At 39.9% G+C, this 25,518-nt stretch overlaps 1 protein-coding gene across 5 annotated transcripts in view; it reads left to right on the top strand.

The window, feature by feature from the left end:
• The window catches only part of diaph2 (diaphanous-related formin 2), a 368,317-nt gene that overhangs the window by 77,198 nt on the left and 265,601 nt on the right, over positions 1 to 25,518 (top strand). For all 5 annotated transcript variants that reach the window (XM_020640450.3, XM_065959019.1, XM_020640447.3 and 2 more), the window contains one exon: positions 14,709 to 14,848. In XM_020640450.3, coding sequence (XP_020496106.2) covers positions 14,709 to 14,848 — 140 coding nt within the window. The remainder of the gene's footprint in view (positions 1 to 14,708; positions 14,849 to 25,518) is intronic.

Raw genomic sequence — 25,518 nt, 5'->3', positions numbered from 1 at the left:
CAGAAAAAGAAGCCAGTTTTGTAGAGGCTTCTGCTGTAAACGGTACAGCCACAGAGTGACTTCAATGTATAGCTAACAGACACATGTGCACATGCATGCATGGACTCGCGAGAACAGGCTGTATTTGTGTATGTTGTGGACAGGTAGCTATGTATTTTCACTCTCTGAGAAAAATCCAGAGAAGAGCTTCATTGGCTGCATCCTCATCTCATATGTTGCCCGGGATAAACTATCTAATTAAGTCACACAAATTCCCATATTGTGACCCCTTCCATAATTGTATGTGTTGAATTGGAAACCCGTTTTATTGTTAATATTAATATCGATGGACTTCAGGGATATTGTATTTGCAATATCTCTTTAATTAATCTCTTTGCTAATGGACTTTACCATTCTCCACTTAATAACAAGCTTCTTTAACTCTGAAAAATCTTCATTGCCCTCTGAGCTCTGGCACCTGAACTGAGCTGTAATTACTTTACTTTTTATTAATCTTCATATTTGTGTTGATTTGGTAATATTTGCATTTGCTTCCGATACCACTTTTGTATTACTCATTTTGTCTCAAGATGCATGTCTATGGTCATCCCTCTTATGACCAGACATTTATCTTTGGAATAAATTTATGTCTGGTCTGTACTGGGAGCTTAATATCTTCTCAGCTGAATAAAGAGAAGTATCTTCTTTTCCCTCTCATTAAAGCAGTGGAGGCCAGTTTCTGCGTCTCCCTGTAATGCTGCACTGTTGACATTATACAAGCGTTCCTGGCGCATGAGAGGCACCGCTGCACCTCAACATCAGCTAGGCAGCATGCCACGGCTGGGGCATCGGCCTCAATTCAACAGGCAAATTAATCTTGCTTTGTTGGAGTAGTCAAGCCCAACCTGGGAGGGAGTTCGTTTAGCTGTTGCTCTGCTGATGCAAGTGCTTTCTCTAAAGTTTGGAGCCTTCATTTATGGGCTGTTAAAGATCTCTCCATCTGTTATTAAGCAGGGCCTGGACACAGACGCTTTGATGAATAGGTATTTCCACTGCTATTGAGTGGACGGCAGCCTCTTGATGGAGACAAAGTAATCGTGTGGATATTAGAAGAAACAGTTTTTGTTTCCTGAGACCTCAATGTGAATGAATCCAATAATGTTGGATTAGACAGAGAGCCCCCTTAGGGATTGAGACGACCACATTAAACAGCTGACATCACAATGGTCCTGCATTGCTCCAACTTCACAACTCCTGGTTACCTGCAAACAAACACATAAAAGGACACAATACGCACATGTATTCACATACTTTTTTTTTTTTTGTCCTTCACAAATAGACGACATGTTTCTCTTTCGTGCACATCACCTCTCTCACCCTTATCTTTTAGTTTTGCTGTCTGTGTGATGAGAAGATAATCTCCCAGTATGGCTTTTTCATGGGAAGATATTTCATAGATCATGTTTTTCTTCTGATGGGGTTGCACCAGACAATTTGAAATCCTATTTATCTAGCTAACAGGGAAGAGGAGAGGAAATACATCTGCGGTTATTAGAGATGAGACGACCCCAATACAGACATGAGAAGGAGATCAAAGCTGACCGCCCTGGAAATAATAACGAAATCCAATGTACCCAACCCACTGCTTTGAGGTTCAAGAAATGCAGAGCTTTTTCCTTTGCAATTTTGTGCGTGTGTGTGTGTTTATGTGTGGGGATTTATGTACACATCCGTGTGTTTAACTGGTCTGAGCTCAGTCTACTCCCATTTACAATCCTGTCCAAGTTGAGGGTCTGTACAGCAAACACAAACATGAACACAGCTACTAACACACTCACATAGCAGCCATTCAGCTGCTGGCAAAGCCCATCACTATTCTCCCAGGCCTACCATTGTCGTAAATCATGCTTGTCCCCTCCTTTAGAATCTGCCCATAGAACCTGTGTAGGGATTGGACATCATTAATGTCCCTGCCAAATCATGTTTACCTGAGCCCAGTTTTTGTCCTGCAGATTTTTTCCCTCCATTGTTATTTATTGCACATTGTTAACACTTTGGTTCTCAGATTGGAGAGGATTACCAAGGACTGATGGGAAGTGGTTTCGTGTGTTGTACTGATAAGGATGCACACCATTTTAGGAGCAGAGGTTAAGTAAGGAGGGTTACAAATTGTGCCGTTCCACCTTCAGGCACAGGCTTCTCTCTGTCTGGCTACACACCGACTTGACTAACTGAAGCGATGGGTTATAGAGCTGGAAATTTTATGTACGTGTTTCGTGAATCAGAATGTAATCCTCAGCTTTCTCTGGGTACAAGCTTGACAAATGGCTGAAATATGTTAATTCTACATCAACAAAGTCAGTAAGTCAAGAAGCATCAGAGAGGCTCATCAGAGGGCTGGAGCTGCACATCGAGAAATAGTGTTTAACCTTTGTTAGTTTTTCTTCTCTAACAGGCTGGTGAAGCTTGATGCTCCCTCCTGCTGCCCAAACACAACAACAAACCTGTGACCTTTAGTCATGCAAGGCATTGGGTTCCCACAACACCACCTTTCCAGAAGAGGGCTATAGGGTCAAGGTTAGGCCAGCAGCCCAACAGACCAAAGTAAAAAAAAAAAAACAAGTGGAATAATGGGAGTGAAAGGGAAACTAAGTCACTAACATGGAGAAACAAAGCTGAATTCAATCTGCTGAGTTACAATCCTCCACTTATTATATTAACCACACACCTACATCACAGCTGTTAGATAACCCAGGATATGTTTTTTTGTGATGATGAAATCGAGCTGATCAATTAAAATGATCTACAAAGAGGATCTTTGTAAAAAGAATGAAAATCTTTTGATGACGTGGATATGATTTATATAGTGCACAGAATGAAAGAGCCACAACATCAACTATTGAAGTAGGAATTAATGCAATGGTGAGGAAACTCCCATTTTGACAATCAATGAGAATGTACTCTAATTACATTGACAATAGTTAAAGCTCATTTGACGTCACATGTACGTTCTACAGCAGTCGACTCCTCTGAGTTTATGATAACCGTCACTTAAGCTGTAAACTTCATTGAGATAGATGCAGCAGAACATGCTAGGCTAAGTTGTTACAATACTGGCAGTGCTATGTGGCCATGTTGGAAATGCTACCCCCACCTAAATTCAGATGACTCTAGGAAAAGAGCTGAAACTGAGGTTGGTCTTAAGCCTCCTGACAAACCTCTTCAATGTGCCCACCTGTCGGTCAACTCAGCCATGCCAGAATGTTTGCAAATATATTCATAACTAAGCCTTAATGTAATGAAAATGAAAACACTTGAGGTACTGCCGTTTTTTGTACTTCTGGATTGGCTTCAATTTTGGACACAGAAGGTTGCCGCTTGTCATCAAAAACTCTAAAATACAGAAACCATGTAATGACACTAACATTTCCCCCGTTCTCAACACTCCAAATCCCTTTATTTTGTCTTTATTCCTTTTCAGGCTTTGTCATACAACTACAACATGTCTAGACAAACCCACTTCTCTCACTGGTTGAGTGCTCTGGTGTTGCCTCACTTAATGTCTACACACACACACTCTTGTCTCGCAACTTTTTAAGTCAACAGAAGGTAATTGAAGTCTTATTTATTCTAGGTACCAGAATTGTTATTCAGCTGAGTCACTGGGGAAAAAGAAGCAGAGAAGAAGAATATCAGACTAGCCTGGACCTTTTGCTCCCATAGCGTATTCGCCCTATGTATGATTTATCAAGGTTAGCCCCCTATGGAGAGGGGAAGAAGGATAAAGGAGCAGAAAACAGGAGGCACATTAGGACCCTATGTTAGTATTGTAGCTCATTTATCCATTGTTTCAGTTGTGTATCGCTGTTTTCAAACCTATTTGTACCTTGAGTCAGTCGTTGCAGCCCTCAGATTCACTGAACTCCCAGAGCTTGAAACAGGAGCACAGAGTGGAGAGTTCATTAGGCCTTCACATTGCAATCAATGCAGCAGAGAGAGCACAGTGAAGAACTAAATTAGATCCTCTGTGACGTTACCTGTAAAAAAGCTCACTTGTGCACCAAGTGTCAAGAGGGATTGACATATTTTTGAAGTTTTCCTGTCATTATTTGTCACTTGCCTGTAACTGGTGAAATTTGACGTCTTATATATTTGTAACCTCAACTCAGCATAAGAAAACACCACACGTTTTTGTGCTAATTGGGAACCTTTTGGGACGATATCTAGCCACCTGCTGACCTTGAATTGATTGCTGAGTGGATGAAGTGTAGAACATTATCTTGAAAAGCAGTGTGGGTGAGTCAGTGCAAGGTCTTTTCTTTTTTCAGGTTGAGTTATTAGAGGAATAAAAATCCATAAGTCTCTGTAATGATCTTATTGTCAAAACTTTGGCTCACAAAAACACGTCCATCAGCCGACTCTCAGTCTGTTGCAGGGATTATTTTGTTTTAAATGTCAAAAGATGTTTTCTTTCATGTTCTATCTTTGCAGTGCATCGTAGCTGTTTCTTTCATTTCAGTTCTGCAAATAGATACACAAACTCGAGTCCTCTTTCTTTAGCTAGTACACACTCAATTTTACACACTCTACTTTTCTCACTCTCTTCTACCTGACTTTCAGCAAGCTGGCTGACATCTGCTCCTATCTTTATAGAGGTGTCATTGAAATTCAGTGCAGACATGAGTCCTGCAAAGCACAGGGAGAACTACTTAGAAGAATATTCTGACCCACACAAACATAACCCGAAACCGTACGTGTACAAACACGGGTACATAAGCATGAACATACAAATCTGTGAGCTAAAATAATATATCAGGATGCAAACACACACACACACTCACTTACACAAACTCATTTTTTAAAGCTTTTCAGTTATCAATGATTTGTTATGTTTAGGTCCATTAGTTAAATATACACACAAGAAGTGTATCATACATAAAAAAGGTTATTTCAGTAAGTTTTAGGAGCATTCTTTACACCCACCATGCATCTTGTTAAGTATGTGTGTGCAAGTGTTGCTTGCATTGGGATGTGAACATGTGTTCTGTCCAAGTTGCGACGTTTCTTGGAGAATCATTAGTGCATGGCTCAGTCTCTGACCTGAGTTGCTATGGACATTGAACTTCCAGGGCCTAGATTCCTTCCTTTTAAAGCAGCAGATCATATTGGAGTTCCTAAATGACACACATTAGTCCCCATACCCACATGTTGTTTTGTCCAAGTCTTGTTCCCAAGTAAATGTGAATATCTATATTTTTCTCCACCATCAATGCTGTTACAGTCCTTTTATATAATTCACCACATTTAGATTTTTAATGAACTCAGTATGTTTATTCGACGCTAGTTGACATAACATTGACATAAGTCTCAGTGAAGTCACCCATTGGTTTCTGAAGCAGACTTATGAAGCCCATTGATGGCAGTTGCCATATTGGAAATGCGAGAGCTGGAGATAAGCTAGGCCTTGCCAAACAGCTACAACATCCCCAGGATCTCAGTCAGATAAGCCACGTCTCTTATTATGAATAACTTTTATCCTTCAAAAAATCAAAATGGATGAATTAGTAATAAATGTCACCCCCTCCCCCACAGTGTACCGCTAAAGACATAAGATATTTACACCAAAATAATCCGTCTTTAACAGACTGTAAAGATATTTGTTTATGCTTGAGACATTTTAATGTGGGGTGTTCATGGGACTTTCGAGTCTTATGGAGCCAGTCTCCAAAAGACCTTAAGGAACTGCAGTTTTTGCACATTCACATAAACTTCATTTTTAACACTGGAGGTTGCTACTTAAATGCAACATTTCACTAGTACGAGTAAAACCACCTGTGCAGATGAAAAATAGTATTTGAATATCTCTGATTGAAAGCAGTGTTCTGATGCTAATCTCACTTTCTTACTTGGAGAACGTGCACAGCCCACGTTCAGTTCAAACCTATCAAAATAAAAGCACAACACACATTATCCTTCAAAAATGCTCCAGACATTGTGAAAGCAGCACCAGAACCAAATAACTTGATGAAAGAGAAAAACTTTCTTTACAAAAATGCAGCCAACAACTGAACCATTCCAATAACCGTTTTAAATAGAGAAGACTGGAAGATGGATTTTGTTGCATTGATAGTATTTTTTATTTTTGTTTGGCACAGCACCATTTAGAAATCCACTTTAGAGTCTGCTCAGTTGAAAAGGAGTACAAAGGTTCAGTTGCTTGGTTCTATAAATGATGACTTTGAGTGAGTGGCTTTTGGAGTTTCAGTTTCAGTTAGCCAGTAAGCAGACTTTGCTTTTGATTTTATCCTCTCTTCACTCATGGTGACTGCTGTACCCCTGGGGTCGAGCGATGATAAGGACTCCAGCTCATCCTGACTGAATTTCTCTATCCTTGTCGACACCTTTCAGCTGCTATTTGAAACACTGATGATGGTATTCTGTGGGTCAACTTTCTGTGGGATTAAATCCAAGGGACTTTGCTGACGCTGCCTGTTGGCCTGCCCTCCCCTTGTCCACATCTGGGGCACAGCCAGAAGGACGCACATGTTAGGTGTGTTTGTGTGTGTGTGTATTTGTGATAAAAAAAAAAAAATCAGAGCCTGAACTGTCTGGCTGGGTCAGGCTGAAGTTAAAAGTGTGAAAGAGGAAGGAGGAGGTGTGGGACATTTCTCTTATAACCCTTATCTGTTAGGCTAGTAGAGGTCAATGTTGAAGTATCATCAGTTAACCTTGAAATGACTTCTACTGTGACTTTGCTAGAGTTTAACCTGTAAAAGCTGCAGGATATGATATTTTTTTCATCATTACTGTATCGACCACGTATCAAGCAGTTGCCCATATAACATGTTATTTTTCCATTTGACAATTGTAATAATCATGTTGAATAATTTGGTGACTTTTGCGTCTGTTGCATGAAAAACCCATCTACAGCTCGTGTTCATTCATTGAGCTGTCCTTTTGAGGCTGCAAGAAATGCGTTTTATGCTTTTTATCATTACTGCCATTGAATGTTTGTGTCATGCAAGGATTTTTCTGAAAACACAGAAGCATCCTTCTTTCACTGGTGCATTGAAAATTCAGCACAACAACCAGGAGGCTGTTCCTTTCTGTTTTCTTTGAAAGTTTAATACCCATTTATGAGAACATGGCCTTTCTTGAATAAAAATCAGTATTCTTATTTAAGTCTAGTTCTGAATAAATAAATCTCATATCTATTCAACCCCATGGTTGAGCTGCCCCATATTTTTTTACATGTGACCTTTAATAAATGCATGTGTACACACACAAACACACACACACAGCATATATAAATATAGAGGCAGCATTTCTTTGCTTATAATTGAATTACTTTTACAAACTACTGTGGTACTTTTTGTGTAGAAATAAACGAGGAACAGAATGGCTGAATATAGTCGTCAGGTTTTGTGGTTGTTGTTGTCATTGGATGTGCTTCCCCCAAGACCGAGGAATAAACACTCACACATGTGCACACACACAAGTACAACAAACACCATGCTGCCTTGGCCACTGCCCAGTATTTCTTACAAAAAGGATCCTGCAGACTTATTTTCATGCTGTTTCTAGCCTAATGCCTCATTGTTTCTTTTTTTTTTTTTGCGTCTCCTTCTCAGTCCGCCTCGCTGTTGCGGTAGCTTGTTTTGACTGGACACAAGATATAATGCCATCGTGTCTGATTATTGAGCGAACGTTGTGGGCCTAATTGTGTCTGTGTTATCAGCAAGTTGTTGTTGCAAGCTGTTTGTAATTTATTTCTGGCCAAAACAGGCAGAAGATGGGAGGAAGAAAATATATTTACAGAAAAAAAAGGAAGAAAGAAAAAGCCCCCAGTGTGTAAAGATGCACACTTTTTTTGTGGCTGTCACCCAGGGTTCAAAAACACCTCGCTCTGGACGGAGTGAGAGACAGCGACAGACAGATAGGGTGGAAAAAAAAAAAAAAAAGAATGAGGAAGAGAAAAGGGTGAAATGCTTGGCCACATGGTCTGGTGGGAAATCCCCCACTGAGCTGGGAGCCCTGCGCCCTAGTGGCTAGATGAAATGTCTTATCAGCCGGCAGCAGGACTCTGTCCTTTAAGTAGGGCTGGGGAAAACTCATTGTCCAGCCGAGCAGCATCTCAACTGATCCGTGTTCCCTTTGACCTTTACTACTGCTGCCACCGACACATGCCAAACTTTAGATTGCGTTAAATGTAACACAGCTCATTTATATAACACCTCACTGTTTGTGTTGGTTGTGTGCAAACCCTATTTCCTGGCACAGTTGTGTTGTCAGGGTTGCTCATAGGTCATGTGTGTATAATAAGGGAAATGGTGGGACATCTGACATTTGCAGCTACCTGTCTATTCACTGTCTTTTACCAATTCTTGTGGTATCTTCCCTCTCGACTAATCTAGCAGCTCCTAATGAGCAGGAAATTAAGCTGTAACGTGGCTATCATACAGCATGATATGCACTAATTGCACAGATTGTATCTGTTTTATTTTTACAGAGAGCAGTAGGGTGCTCTAGTAATTTTCATTAATTACCCCACAAAGAAGGAGTAATTAGATTTTTCATTATTCCATAACTTTTTGTCTGCAGACTTGCTTTTTGGGAGTGTGTGGAGGCAGCTAGGGTCTGTATACGTGTTGTTTCTCTGCCTCCCAGGAACACGGCTGTATAAAGACATTATTTGAGAAAAAGTCATATTTTTGTATTCCCTTAAGATCTGCCCTGCAAGGCCGCTTCTTTGTCAACAATATCACATTCTAACCATCAGGTGTTGAAAATGTTTTCTTTCATTTCACTCTTCCTACAAATGCAGTCATTTCTGTTGGTCCAACCTGCAAGGTGTCAGCTGTGTGTAATTCAGACCCTCGTTTACAGTTCTGTCACCTTGAAGTATCGGGACAGAAAGGAGGGGTAAGGTCGAACTCACAGCTTCTGTGTGAACCTATATTTTATTTAGCACAATCATAGAAGCAGGGTTTTGACTTCAATCGTTATCAAAGAAACAAACAAAAAAGTAGTGTCCACATGATTCAGTTACTCATGAGACAGACTTGTACATTTCTATTTCACCCTTTGTTGTTGCATTTTGCACGTTCTAAAATTAGGGCATCAAAACGAGCTGATAGCGACATCTGTGCCTTTGTTTAAAAAGCATGCAGTGCACCAAAGACCCGCATCATTCAAGTAAACACACTTGTGTCACGATTTTCTTACTCAGTAATGTTAGCGCACATCCAGGCCCAAAGCTTTGGATCATTTTCATACTGGCCGACTAAAAAAAAAGTCATTTGAGTGTGCTACTCTCATGTTGTGATGAATTACAGAGACACCAGTGCAGTACTGTTCTTCTGTTCTCGCGACACTCGCTAATTGCGCCTCTTCATCACACCACACTGTAAGAGGTAAGAGAGCTAAGAAAAACATTGTTCGGGAGAGTGCTCGTCCGCCCATGTGTCTGAGAGATTGAGAGAGAGAGGTTGTCGGGCAGACTGAAAAGAAGAGGCTCGTGGCAATCAGCTTTCTCCCTGCTCTAGCTTCCAGGCCAGACACGCTGCAGCCATGCGCTTTTCCAGTAAGCTGACAATGAAGCTGAATAATGTATCTATCAGTCTGCCTGAGTGTGCCGAGCACCGGGCACTGAGTCTGCTGCCAACTTGTTATAGGCTCATTACAGGTGAAGATGACATGTGGAGGTGCAGCCGCCTTGGCATTGTCTCCCTGCCCTGCCCTCGATAGAAAGGCACAGCACTCTGTCACTCCCCTCGGCACAGAGAGGAGGCGGAAAAAGGTGATGGAGAGAGGGAGGGAATGAGCCTCAATGCTCCCCTAACCCCCCAAAATGAAATTGACAGGCTCGCTGAAGTAATTGCTCCCAGCACTATTTTCTTTGGCAGGAAATACTGTTATCGACAAATAGGGGATTCAATAAGCGGCAGGAGATGAGGCTCTAGGCAGTGGTCAAAAGGCGGTGTCTGTCCTCTACGGCTGCAGTGTCTCCTGATGTCCTATCTCTCTGCCCTGCCTTTTCTCGCCCGTACTCTTTCTCTCCTTTGGTATCCAACCCCTACTTCTTCTAACTTACTCCCTATGCTTCTTTTTACACCTTTGCTCATCCCCCGCACAATATCTCTCCCTCATCCCTCCAACGTCCCATGCTCCCTTTCTCTAGGGTCTCTTTTTGACCATTTTCTTCTGTTGACCATTTTTTGCGAGCCTGAAGGGGAAACTCTATCACCCTGTAGCCGGCAGGTAATGCCCCCCCCCCCCCTCTCTCTCCTCTAATCTTCAGATTGTTTTTCTGCTGCCAGTGTGGTGGTGTAATGTTGATATTATCCCAAAGGATTCTATTGATTCAGGGCAGGGTCATGAAAAAGCAGTTTATGGTCAGTGTCTTTGGTTTCCAGAGGTCAGAGCATGCGGTGAAACCAGAGCTCTAGATTTTCTGGACATAGTGGTATGCCTGCTGGGAACTACTGAGAGGGAAGAAGATAAATAAAAAAGTGGGTGATGTGTTTTCCCTTCAATGCTCTGTGTATTATAGAGGAAGTAATGTTCTGAAAATGTAGACGCTGTGAATGATCCATATCTAAAAATGGAATTACAGTGAATCGAGTACTGCATTAGAATTTTGGAGTGCCTTATTTTCTCTCTTCTTATGTTTGGGTCCATTTTTCCCTCCATCATACTGATGTGATACCGAGCATTGAGTATTGGCTGAAACCAATGCCCATTTTGTAATGATTGAAATATCAATGCAAAGTTAGTGGAAAAACTCTGATTTCAAAAACCAGTTGATTTGTGGGGGGCTATTTGGTTATGGTATCAGATTTATAAACCAATGAACTCACCAATACCTGATCATCAATACCCAGTACTGTAATTAGTTGTAGAGGTGTACATTGTTTTTGGAGCAACTATGTTATTATTCAGTTTGATATCATTCCCAAAAGTGCTTATATTTATTGGTAATAATTGTTATGTTTTACTTAATTTAAACTTTAATCTTCCAATGCTATCAAGCTGCCCTTGAAAGAAAATAAAAAAACAGAGTACATTTTATTAAGCTCTGAAACCACTAAAGTCAAGCGTCTGCCAGATGGCAGGTGATTGGTCTTCAGACTAGCATGAAACCCACCTCTGTGGCTTTAATACATCTCACCTGCCATTATCTTTCAACTGCTTTTCAGCTCAGTGCTGACAGATCCCTTCTCCACTGTCGACCCAACTCTGTGTTTTTAGCATTTGTTATTCATCTAAGCCGATTCACTGCAGACAGCAGTGTGTTCTCAGAACCCTCAGGCTTCTCTACAGTCTGGGTTTGACTGCTGGAATGAGTGTAACAATCAGAATGTTATTTTCTGGGGACATACGGCATATTGCATTGCCCTCCCAACAATGTTCAGGTTGTAAATATAAGTACATATTGCCATAAATCTTTTTCATTTGAACTTTTTTATGAGACTACTGTTAGTATTGTTGCTCTACCATGACACAATTTGACCATACCATATACCATATACCATATACAGTACCATATACAATACCATAACATATACCATACCATACCATATACTACCCTACCATATACCATACCATATACTACCCTACCCTACCATATACCATACCATACGCCATGCCATACCATACCAAACCATATACCATACCATACACCATACCATTCCATATAGCATACACCATACCATACCATATACTACACCATACCAAACCATATACCACACCATAACTTACCATATAGCATATACCATACCATACTATACACCATACACCATACCATATACCATATACCATACCATACACCATACCATGCCAAACCATATACCATACCGTATACCACACCATACCTTACCATATAGCATATACCATACCATACCATACCATACCATACCCTATACCATATACCAAATACCATACAATACCATACAACGCCTTTTGTATAGGCCAATCTTGAGGGAATATCTTTATATTTATTATCTTTACAGTTGTATTGTGAGCTAAGGTTGGCCTGAAATACAAAGTGTCATCTGCTGTCCCTGTGCATATGTTAAAAAGAATCCCACAGCTAACTAGTAATTCTAAAAGCATAGTCGTTTAATGCCTGGATTGATTTATTATGCCATCATCACATTAGCTCAGACTGTTTTAATACATCTTTTTTTCTAACACATTTCTGTCTGTTACCCTTTGAGTCATTTCTTTGCAGCTCATATTCCTTTTCGGAACATTATAGTGCTGTGACTGAAACGCTACTTGACCCTTGTACTGTATTTATTAAAGTCTATAGGGTATTTTTTGGCTTCATGGTCGAAGGTCTAAAGAAAAATTCAGATTCTTTAAGAATCAGGGACATACAGTTGCAGCTTATGGAGTATACGGTATATGATAAAAATATCTGCTTACATATTCCAAAAGTGAGTCAAAAGAATAACATAACCTTTCATTTGATCACTCATCTCAAGAGTTTGTTTGAAAACACTTTCTTTCAGGGATGAAAAGACACACTGAATTTGAAGTTCTTTTACAAGCAGACAAATATAATTGAAATGGTTCTAAGCTACTGTAAAACTTTATCACAGTCTTAGTTGAACCTTCCTAACTCAAAACCTATGAATTCAATCTCTGGGGTTTTGTCAAGAGTCTGGAGTGTTTCTCTTTTCCTATCTTCATCGAATAATTTTGCTTTCCACAAATGGTTCTCTTTTAAATTTGATTTCTGAGTCTTAACAGTTAGATAGTCAATACGGGGAAAAAAACAAAAAAAAAAACTTTTACAGATTGTGTTGGGTTGAAACATGCAGCATAGACTCCTGTGGTAGCTAACAGTTGAAAAACATAGATGGTAATAAGAAGGATTCTTCCCTCTCCCCATGGCCTCTAACTACATTCAGTCAGATAAAAGCTAAGACAGTCACTCCCACTCTTTCACCCGATGGTACTTGAGAAAAGATGAATGGCTTAAGTGTTTGTATAGATCAAGTTGAGAAAGAGGGATAAAAGTCAGAAGCACAGAATATTGATTTCTCACAAAATCAAACCACAGTTTTGAAAACTAGACAATTATCTCAAAGAACACTCGCAGGTTTCAGATTTTCTTTGAGGTGTTGCTCTTTTTTTTTTGCCAATGAATGCTGGTATCACAATAGCAGACGAGATAAATAACTAAAGCCATGCCTGAAAATGATAATAGAAGAATATATTGGTTCAGAAAAGGAACGGTAAAATGCAATCTTACTTTGGAATAATAGATCCTTGTTTATGAGTCTTTTTGGTTTTCTCTAGAAGTAGGCTTCGTGTGCTTACATTTTCACTCTGAATAATCAAATCACATTTCAACACTGGCTGTGGAAGAATGACTTCTACTTGATCTGGCAGGAATCACCTCTGCCAGTTAAGAAACAGGATGTAGCATCAGCCTTTATCAAACAAATACTTCTTCATCAGTTTGATAACCACTCACACAATGAGCTGTGTTTATACCTACAGCACATTATCATTGGCAGCTTGCTATTGTTGGACTGCCTCTGTTTTTTCACACACAAAAAAAACAAGTTCTTTCATGTTAACTGTACATTGCAAGAGAGCAGCAGGCCTCTCTTTCCTTCACATAAATGAGCAAGCTTATTACTTCCCAAACTGCCTATTAGCACAGCTCACTTTGTGGGGAACCAAACAGTCCAGGGAGGAGCACAGTGTGGAAGATTTTGCCCAGCAGTCTGGTTCAGACATGTAACACTCTTTACACCGCGTGTCTTCTCATTTGTTTTCTTGTCATACTTTGGCTCAACCACCAACTGAAATATATTTGACAAACAAAACTTTTGATATGTCTAATTTAACAAGTGTTCTTGGAGCTTGTTCTGATAGTGCAGATAAAGTAGTGAAATGCATCAATTTGCATCAAAGCCTCATCATTTCTTTAACATATATTTATTTGTTAGACTGGGAACGATGTCAGGCCTACAATAGATCAATCTTTCTGTAACTTTTGAATAAAGCTGTAGCTCAATGTAATATACGACTTCAATATGTGCTTGCAGAGTCAGAGTGTTGAAAATGTGTTTTCCCCTGCTGTGGTTTAAGTGTGTGTATTGATGCCAATAGGTAGTCTCATTGTGTAAGCATCAGTGTAGCAACATGTCCCAAGAGCCCTCTGTTGAGATTATACAAAAGAATCCATTTACTTCAAGCAGGAGCAGCCGCAGATAGCATGTCGAGTCGGTGTTTGGCTCTCTGTGAGTATGGCCCATCATTAGAGTATTGGCAGATTGAGCAAAGCAGAAATTGGCGAACACATTTCTAGACCTATCGCTCATCCTTTATGTAAAACACAGAGGATTTTGGGCAGCTTTTATCACAAGCAGATTTGTGAGAATCAAGTCACAACAACTTCTCTTACTGAAGAAAAAAAACAGCTTACTCACTAGATAAAGTCCTTTTCACTTGTATTTATTGTCTGATTTGTTGTACAGTTAATACATGTGTCTCAGTCCGAAACTGATATGAAAACATCCACAGTTCGTATCAATAAAGATGCTGTACATTCAAATCCTACATGGATGTCTTTATGTGGTGCACACATGCTTTCTTTCTTCTTATTGATTACCACCGCTTTATCTTTCATTCCATTAAATCACCATAAGTGTTGAGTTGAAAGAGCCCTGTGAAAATCTAATCACTTTCCTCTTGATATTTTCTTCCAGGGAGGACTGAGAAACAGCAAGCATGAGTGTACACTTTCATCCCAAGAATATGTCCACGAGCTGCGTTCAGGCATCACAGAAGAAAAGCTGCTCAACTGCCTGGAGTCCCTCAGAGTTTCTCTCACAAGTAACCCTGTCAGGTGAGTTACTGGATTTGTTCACCCACTAAAGCTGTGCTTTTTTACAGGAAATTATTTTATGTTATACTGTAAATCTTCAATTTACAGCCCCTGCTTTTATTTACTTCAACCATTGAAATGACTCTGCCTTTTTTCGGGATAGGTGGCAACACGAGACAGGCCTCTAATTCGTGCACAGCAAAAATTGCACATTAAATTACAAATCACTTAATTGATCTTGCTTTGTAAGACAGCCCATCTCTCCCAAACTGCATAGTATATAAAAACTAAACACACAGGGGCCTCTATTTGAGACCTGTCTAGATTCGTCAAAATGTGTGGAAACACCAGGCTAGTAAAAAAGAGCCTTAAATTAGGACAGGCTTTTATTTAAACATTTACAGAACTCAAATACCAGAGCAGAGTATCTCCAATTACTGGCAAATGGTTTCATCAAAATGAAAAGAGGTCTTAATTTGAAGTGCTCCTTTTCTCTCTCTGCGGTCTAGTGGGGATTCTACTTTTTTTATACTTGATAAATTCTTCAGTTTAAAATGTTTAAACAATTGTGGAAATATTCTTATCCCAATTTTCCTTGGATAAAGCTTATTTCATTAAAGCCCAATCACTCCTCCATTACCATAAAGGAGAAAGCAAACTAACGAATCTTGAATCAGTACATGCTTGTGAATTTAATCTGAAAATGGAACAATTCATGATTTATTTAAAATGTATGGCTTTGTGGCAGGAATGTGCAGGTGTATCTTATAACCTGGTATTACATATATATTTTTAAGAAGAACAAAAATGTGTTTTTACTCTCAGTAATTCATAGAGCTCTTTATTCTCCCCTTTTGAAGGCAGAATGTGGCTTTATTCTAGGGATGGTCCTTTCCTATCCACTGGAATAATATAGGGGTGTCTGCAGAAGTCTATGTCTTTAAATTAGATGTATGTAAAGAGACTTCATTGGACCCGTGGACACATAAAGGACAGCAAATGATGTCTCTGATATGTATTTTATCCCCTCAACAGCAATCACGAACGACAGCGACATTTATGCCTCCCAATTTAATGAGCGCAAACTGTAAGTCTAAGGTTAACTGAAAGAACAGCTGTTCTGATTGGCTGTTAACGTTTATTAAAAGAAAAGCAAGTCCCTCCAAGTCTATCCAACAGATCACACTCAGACTTTCAAATGAGATGAAGAGTATATCTCTATAAAACATGCAGCTTCATGTGATTACTTGCCAGTTAGAAAAGCTCGACAGTCCTTCTAAAACCCCCACATGTCCTTGGCAGGAAGAAGCATCCAGATTTGAACCTAACTCGACCAAAAAACCAACATATGTAATGATTCCCAGGGCGACTGGTTAGGAAAACCACAGGTGATGACAAAGCGCTTCTTCTGCTGTCTTTCATGTTAAGTTTATGATTATGGGGTGCGAGAGAGGAGGATGAACCTATTGTGCAAAGGAACTCATGACAGCCGCTCCTTTAAATTATTTACCAGCCCACTGTTGAGGAGATGTTTCTTAATGTGAATCAATGAATGGTGCATATTAAATGGACATTGCTTGAGTGGAATGCTTTTTTGTATATTCACCTTGAACACAGATACAGGGACCCCCATGCAAGGCCTCTTAGAGGCTTTTATTTGATTTGTGTACTACTACCAGCCTGACAACTGCATCTACTTATTTTAGAACATGGACACAAAGTTGTTTTTTCTCTTGCAATAATTTTTGCAGAGAGACGGATCTAACTAAGTATTTAAAGATATTTGTTATGCTAATATTAGCTAGCGATTCTTAGACAGAGAAATTGTACACACATTTTTAGTATTCTAAGCTTCACTCAACTGCATATTTAATGTTATGTAAGTGTGGTATACAGCACAGAGTATAGCAAAGAAGTTAAGTAATCATCCCTGGAGTGATTGCAGTGCTGTGAAGCCGGTCTCCATGGTCTCAGGCAAGCTGTGGGGAGTCAAGTCAGCCTCTCCACTCAGAAAGGCCAACTGGTGCCGAGGGGATGTAAGCGAGGCCAGGCTTGCCCTGTGGGTGTTTTCAAATAGCTAAACCTTTGACCGGCATGTAAAGGACCAGTGCAGCACAGAGTCAAAGGAGGGCCACGTCCATCTAGGGAGGAAAAAACCACCCGTGGGCTATGTGTGCTGCGGGGGAGGAGTCTGCGAGTGTGCTGACTCAAAAACTGTCCTCTTGCTTGTCCTCACACCCGTTCTCTTATCTCTCCTGGAGACAGGGAGGGACTGATTGTTTTCTTAAAGCATGGATAAGGTTACTCCTGATTAACATGAATGCACTTAATTGTCATGGATCACAACACACAGGGAATGCACACTTGGGTTGCAAATTTTTTTTTTGACTTCACTATGTTAATGTAACCTTTGTACGGTATGTTATCATATACTGAAAATAACAATGAAGAAGATGAGAGAACAGGGCATTCACGCTTTTGTCAATTTCCATTTGGGAATAATAATAAGTTGCTCGTCTTTAAAACTGCTTTTAATTCATGGACTTTCCAGTAAAGTTGAAGAAATGATCACATTCCTCTGCAGAAGCTGCAGAAGCTAGTAATGAGCTTGTATTCATTACATGTAGAGATGTGGTAGCAGTAATTGCTGAATATACTGTATGACTTTTACTAGTTTACCTCATACTTCATAGCATTGAAAAACATTTCTCATTAAAGGGACAAACTCCTATTCCACACCAGTCAACAGATGATTATTTTCTGGTTTCAGTTTTCTTTTTAAATGGCCAGGCAAACTTTGTTTAAAAAGTCTTTCCTGTGTTCGAACAGAATTTGAAGGCTGGAGTTTGTTTATATCAACTGTTAAAGTGATTAAAAAAAAAAGAAGAAAAAAACGAGACATAAACGGGCCACATTTGAATTGTTTTTGATTTAAGCTTAGAGTTCTGCCTTGTTGTAAGTTATATATAGAATCGTTATTTCAAGACATGGATCATTTAGCTTCCATTAGTTAAAGCACTACTTAGTCACATCCAAGCAAATGACTCATATAGTAGCATTATGAAAAAAACTATGCTTTAAGTAGCGATGTCGAGTTTGTTATTGTGTGCTGTCTAACCTCTTAGTTCATGAAGACCTTTCTTTGTCAAGTCAAGTTCTTTATTTTCTTTTTAACCATATACAAAGTACACACTGAGATGAAATGTTGTAACTCGAGGACCGTGATGCTACGGTCCTCGAGTTACAATGAGGACAATTGAGATTGAAAAATTCAGAATGAAGAGTGATGAATGCAATGCACAGAAGGTGGCTTTGAATAGTTTAGTAAGTAAGCAAAGTGAAGTGGATTGAAAAACAGTGACAACAAATTAAAAGTGACTAGATAAAGTGACTAAAATAGATAAAGTGGCAAAGTTAGAGTGACATTTAAAGTGTCGTACATTACTTTGTGTCATGCCTGACTTAAAAAAAAGTCTGAATCTGTAAGCAATTAAACAGTTTCCTGCACTTTTCAAATCAAAAACCTTTATTATGATCGGTGTTTAAACTCCAGACACATTTTCCACCTTCATGGCACGCTTTAACTCAAAACCAGCACTTTGTTTAATGAAACACTGCAGCCTAATTCTATACAATGGAATGAAAGTCTCACCATCAAAGAGTTGTTGTTCTTCACAGTTAGTGCTTACCATTGCTTTTTGTTTTTCCTCTGATGTTTAGGCAGCCTGCTAATTTACTCCCAGAGGCCTGTGTTTGTCTAATAGTTTAATTGGCTAGGCTGTGCACCTGTTTGGCAGCACAGGTGGCCACGGGGCCATTGTGCTGAGGGCCTTATCTCCCAGGCAGTTCCACACAGGTGTGTGGCACACAGCCTTTGCAGATCCACCCACAGATGGCATCGCCCGGAGCGGACGCCACTCACTCTGTTTCCACTCTCCTTCTCCTCAGCTGCCATGCTTTCCTCTTCTCTCTCTCTCTCTCTCTCTCTCTCTCTCTCTCTGTCAAAAAATTCCCCCAGCCAATTATTTATCCTCTACTTCATCCTCCTCCTTTTAATTTTGTCATTTGGATACTCTCCTCTTAATTCAGAAGTGTCAGAGTGACTAGCCACTTTTCATTAATTCTTAATCCACTGACACGAAGTGAGGCGCCTTCTTCCAGAGAATTACAACCCTCTTTATTTTTCCTTTTTGCGGAATAGAAATCCTGCTGTGTTTCTGTCCAGCCTATTATTTCCTCTCATCCCACAAATACCTTATAATCTGTCTTGAACATTTTGAAAACTGTGATTCATTTAAAAATGATAAAATAATTAGATTACTTGATAGGAAACAGAAAATAACCATTGCATTCACTAAAGCAAAAGTCTTCTATTTCATTAGATCTTTACAAAACCAGGCAAACCGTAATGTAACATTCAATTTGTACTATCAGTCTGAAGCAGTGGGGTTAAAGCTCACTTCTTCTAAACTAATTCAGCTGCTGCTCCATCAATAGACTTTCCAATAAAAGAAAGTAGCACAGTGGTTAAAGTTGTTTTGGGCAGCAGAGCTCACATCCATGGCTCCTGCTTCTGCGTTCTCTGTGTTTAGCCGTCAGCATTACACTACGACTGTCAAATCCTGCAGTGACTTCCGTATTCGATCTGCTGCCTCTCAGATCCCTCAGACATATTCAAGCAAAATTGAACCGGGGCTCCTAGCTTTTCATTATGTGAAATCTTCACGGTACAAGTCAGACATTTTCTTGTGGGGTCTTTTTTTTTTGTGGAGGCGGGAGACATTTGCTGACGACTGAGTTTTTTCTCACCCCCCCCCCCCCCTCTCTGTGTGTCTGGATACTGGAGGTGTGGGTTGTTGTGATGATCTCGCTGCTCTGCCACACAGGTTTTTCTCTGAGCCTCACTCAGTCTCACTGGCTTTTCTCAGTTGAATGCTTGTAGCCGAGCACCGAGGGTTGCAAGGAAGTAACACTGGTAATGTTTTTTTTTTTACGAGCTTTGAAGTTACTATGCCTGCTAACATAAAGCTGCTCGTCCTATTGACTGTCTGTCCTGATGCCCAGCTTGATAAAGCATTGAACAGCATACTGAGAAGCCCTGCTATTCCTGCCAAGAACAGAGTTGGAGCTCTCTCATATAACGATTGAGTAAAGAAGTCATATTCCCTTATCCTATTATCTAAGAGTATTATTTGATTCTTGCAGTGAAATCGACTCTTGACTCTGACCAGACAGGATTATTACAACACAGTTAAGATACAGTGTTATCATACTTCAAAAGTCAAAGTAAAATCCCTTATTGAAGGTGAAGGGTATTACTTTATAGTCTTTACATTTCATGTGTATGCTACTCATGAGATTATTTCCAAGACAATTAAAAGGTGTCAGAAAAAAGCCTCTCCCTTGGCACAAATGCATTTTTTATCATTCAAATTGACTCGTTCTATATCCCTGACTTGTCCTCCCTCTTCTTCTTCTCCTGTCCACTGTGTGCAACAGCCAATCAACACCATCTCATAGAAGCATATCCATCTGCCCCTCTGCCATTGTGACTGTTTGAACAATTATCGTCTGAACGACTCTCAGACTGTATAAACCCTCCTCGACAGCATCGGCCAAAAATCTTGTCTGGCACCGGCACAAAGTGTGATCAGTGACTCTGGATTAAGCTCCACTAAGTTTTAGGTGCAGTGCACATCAATGTGCCAACTCTATCTGACATAGATTCCTTACAGAGATTAATAAATGTTTTAACTCGGTTTCATTTTCACGTGGAATTAGCTTCCTATCTCAGTGGATCATCCTTAATTGATCCTCTGTAGTCGCTGTGTTATGCTCAGCTCTATCAGACTTCATGTCAAATTTTGAAAAATTTCAAATGTATCAAAAATATTCAGATGTCCTTAGTTGGGTTCAGATATGACAGACTACCTCAGGACACTTTGATGCCTGCTTGATGCCTTTGAAATGTCTAGATCAAGCAACATTTCTTCCCATCCCATCACTTTGTAGAGTAATGGAAAAATAGCAATTTGATTTCCTACCATAACGATCAAGATTTAACATCCTCCAGGAAGGGATGTGGAGAGACGCCACATCTTCAGAAATCTAACCTGTCAAGGCCATGAAATATGCTCTGGCTGTTGCCACAGCAAAGAAATAAGCAGGAGCAGAAGCTTTCCAGTGAGGTGCTGGGGGACTCTACTCTCTAGACTGCCAATGTTATCACAGACCAGTGTCACCATCCAGGCCTCTGTAAAGGTGCATCTGTCACTTGTAAAAAAAGAAAAAAAACAAGATAGGGAATACTCGGAAATAACATAACGATTCAGAAAATGTCCGATCTCAGAGCATTCTGGGGTCTCTTGTGTTTTTTTTAGAAGTAACAGAAGGAATTCACTCATTAGGGTAATCAATCTTATTTTTGTCTTTTACTTCTCTGCATGGCGTAATTATTCTCATTTTATAGCTTTCAAGGAGTTTTATTGACTGTAAAATTTGGCACAATTGTTATGACACTGTCTTGGAGAGACGTGACGAGCAGTCAGAAATGAAGCGAGTTAACTAGTTTTTACCCTTGCGGCTGACTTCAGAGTTCGCCCTTCTTCCTCAGAGGCAGTGAAAGTGATTTTGGAGACATAAATGTCCCCAGTGTCTGGGCATATTTTAAGAGTGATGCCTATTTCATTTTATGACACCATCTGTTAACCTCCAAGATACTCATATCTGTTACGGCCCCCAATGCGATACATACAAAGTGAGACATACATAATTCAGAAATGTTGGTTTTTAAATTTGAGTGTGGATTTATTTTTGAAGATATGATTCTAATGATGGACATGATGCAACATGCAATGGTGTTTACATGTATTTACATCCTACAGCTTGGTGTTCTCAAAACCACATAAATACTACAACATTCATATTATTAACAATGTTATCTTCTCTCTCTTTCTTTGGCCTTAAAGTTTGAACTTTACCTAAAAGTCATCCTGTGTAGAGTTGCAGAGCTGTCAAAACCTTTTATTCGCTCCCAGAAGATATCAAATAATAGCACTAACATACACACACAATCTAAAAGGTGTACATTGACGCTTTTTGCAGGGTTTTATAGGTCTGCTCTACAAGGTGACAGCAACAAAAGCTTGAAAAATGGCGACTTTATGGCTTTGAAAATAGAAACCATTCTTTCAAAGAAGTGCGTGCCACTGCAATTTCCTTTCTTCCTGGAAAGATGAAACCCATTCCTGCAGACACCAGAGGAATGTGTTGATACATCTCATCAAAACCCTCCACAACACACACAGATTTACTGTTTCCCTAACAATTACAGGAATTGATCTAATCAGACTGCAATCTGCAAGTATTACTACTGGCTTCTCCTTACCTCCATCTAACAGTGAGGGCTGTTATCTAGCAATCCTCTGTGTTGTTCGGGGAATAATTAGACATTTCAGTAGTGTTGTGCACTCTGTGGGGGGTCATTTCAAAGTGACTGGGGAAAATTGTTGTGCTGTGAGCTGTCTGCACTTAGCTATTTGCACTTGATTCAATTCAGATAGAAACCTGTGCTCCCTAATCCCTCACATACAGTTGTCCACTATGGCGGCCTTTATTGAGTTGTTTTGCATCCTTGAACATAAAGCAGCTACATGCACAGACAATTTTTTGTCCCCATGCCAAAAAAATGTAGACACCTCTTTGTTTTGTGTTTCTTTTTTTATTTTAATAAAGCCAAAGTTCTGATTGAAGCTGAGAAAAAAAAAAACACGTTGCTGACAAGACTATTGTCCTGAGACTGTATAATTACCTCTATTAGTTGAATTATTTATCAGTACATCATGTATCAGAACATCTCCCTTCCCTCTGAGGTGACTTGAGAAGTTGAATAATAAAAAAAAGGTTATTATGGAACATTACTTGTAGACAAAAAACATTTTGTATCTCCATTATATATCTTATATTATTGTTTTTTTTTAGATTACATATGCGCTATCAATATCTGAAAATGACACATTCCTCGCAGTGATGCTGTGTATTTTAGAACTGTGTCGGTAGGAGATATTCCTCAGACAATATCAGGGGCAGTTAAGTGGAATGACTCAGCGTCTGTCGCTTGGATGGAAAGAGTGCATGTTACCTGGAGTTACATGTGAAGGATCTCAGCTGTTCTTTGTTCTCTTTCAAGGACAGCACAGGTCAATGATTTTGGCTCTAGGCGTGTGAAAAATGAAGGGTACAGAGAGCGTCTGTTAGACTCAGTGGGAAGGGTCCAATAAAAACAAAACAAGTTATAGTCAGTTCAAACTTTTTACTTGGGCTTAAAGAGACCTGTAGCCTTTTGGGACTGTTGGCATGGTTTAAAGCCTTTATCAATGTTTCATTTTAATTCTTGGGGTACTAAGGCATTCACAGGCCCGATATGATTTGTAATTTGTATTAATAGTTTTTGGTCGATCCCTTAGTCTCATACTAATTGGATTTGCCCAACACCTCCTAAGAAGTTGCCAGGATGTGTCCTAATCAGTGCCCAGACCACCACAGCTTGCTCCTTTTGATGTGAACGAGCAGTGACTCTACTCAGAGCTTACCCTACCTAACCTTATCATGAAGGCTGAGCCCAGCCACCCTACAGAGGAAACCCATTTTAGCTGCTGGTATCAAACCATATTTCCTGATTGTACGTGAGGGTTGGATTGAAGGTTGGCTGACTAAAACAAAGCTGTGGCCCTATGTTCAGCTCCTTCCTTTTCTCTATGGTTTGGCATAAGGCGTTTATCACCACTCATTCTGCACCCAGGGCTTTTGTTCATCTCACTATCCATTTTGCCCTTTCATAAAAAAAAAAGAAAATAGTCCCCAAGATAACTCTTTGCATAAGGCAATAAACCACAACCAACCATAAGGGGGCAACCCATTGCTTTCAGGCAATCCATTATTGGCACATTGATTGACAATGAACCACTCTGGAGGGGGCCAACACGCCCTAATGGACTACCCAGTAGGGGGCCAACAGTCACCAATGGACTACCCTGGAGGGGGCCAACACCCAACAAAAACGCTTTTGACTCCTCATTCTGTAACTTAAGTAAAGACTGTATAGGAAGTAGTAATGGTCTCAGTACCCCAGTCTCCTGTAGTACCCAAAAAGGGACTCCCTTGAGGAGATGATCATAGATCACATATAGTTTTCCTTCCCAGGGAGAGTGGCATTGTGTCAACCTGATAACAAACCTGAAAAGACTGGTCAGCAAAAACAGCCCTACAATGTCCAATGTCATCAGGAGTTTTCACACTGTTTGACTTTTGTTAAAGATGATTTGGATAGCGGGTTAGTTTTACATCAATTGCATTGCTTAAGACAGATAAATCGTATCTTAAACCTTTGGAAATATTAGAAATCAGCAAACTGAGCGTCTTAGGTGAAAGGTAGCAAGAAAATAACGGCTAAAAGAAAAACAAACGTGAATAAGAGATGATTACCGATAACTTTTATTGTTTCATCCAGTGCTCCTAAGATCTTTTTTTCTTTCTATCCTTGTGTTCATCAGTGAAAAATAATCCCAAATACTAAAACTTGTTGTTGGAAGTTTTCAGATTTAGAAGCTAATCAATATCTGTTTTTGATTTTTGTCAATGCAATGAAAAGAAAAGTACAGCTTATAGTTTATATCGTATGTCTGTCATTTGATATGCCCTTTGCATTAAAGTTATTTTATCCTACTATTAAATTGATCAGAGTATAATGTAGCCCAGCGTTTGGCATGGCAGATCACTAAGCAGACACTGGTGGTGCTTGGTTTCATGCTATGATGTTCAGAGCTATTTGTTGCATTGCATTGCTTTGGGCCTCTATTGGAGCGCTGTGGGACCGAATAGGTCAGTCTTCCCACAATGGGACAGTTGTATGGTGTCGCCTGTAATACAATATGAAGGCTATTGCACTTTCACAGAAGCTTTCAATAACAAAGCTCCCCACCTTGCCATGATAGAAAAAAAAAACTGGTCCATAGACTGAAATCAATGGGCGCAGAGAAGCCATCTAAACACGAGAACAGCGATCAGTCAAACAGAGAGGGTGAGAGAGTGTCTGCCTCTCACTGTGTCTGTCGCTGTTGAGTCACTCACTGTGGTTTTTTTGTGATGCACAGTAATCTTTTCATCATGTATCAACATTTCCCCAGCCAAGTATTTGCAGAACTCTACACGCACTCGACACTTGTTGAGTTTTCCACACTCCTTGCTTTGATATACTGTCCGCACTTCCAGGAACCTACAGTGCTATCATTGTAACTAACTGAATTCCTTTGAGGAAAACATTGAGACAGCCTTGAAAGCAACAAGTTTCAGAGGCGAGTACCACTCCATTTGCTTAGTACTGCCAGTGTGTGGTGGAGGAAGTAACATACATTTAAAAAAGGCACTTCACAGTAGTTTTAAGGCAGCAGCTAAGGCTTCATAATGTTGTGTAACTTGAAAATACTGCTAGAAGAGACTGACAAAGGGAACACATGGCAATATAAATACTCATCCATTCATTATCTATACCACTTTTCCCATATCGGGGTCGCAGGGGGCTGGAGCCAATCCCCGCTGTCATTGGGTGAGAAGCAGGATACACACTGGACTGTTATAGTGGCTCAGTTTTACAAAATAAACTCAAAGCTAGATAACCGTTTGATTAAATCTGT

The sequence above is a fragment of the Labrus bergylta genome, chromosome 9 (genome assembly GCF_963930695.1).
Source record: "Labrus bergylta chromosome 9, fLabBer1.1, whole genome shotgun sequence".
NCBI classification, from domain to species: Eukaryota; Metazoa; Chordata; class Actinopteri; order Labriformes; family Labridae; genus Labrus; species Labrus bergylta.
This window is presented reverse-complemented; position numbering and strand designations above follow the sequence as displayed.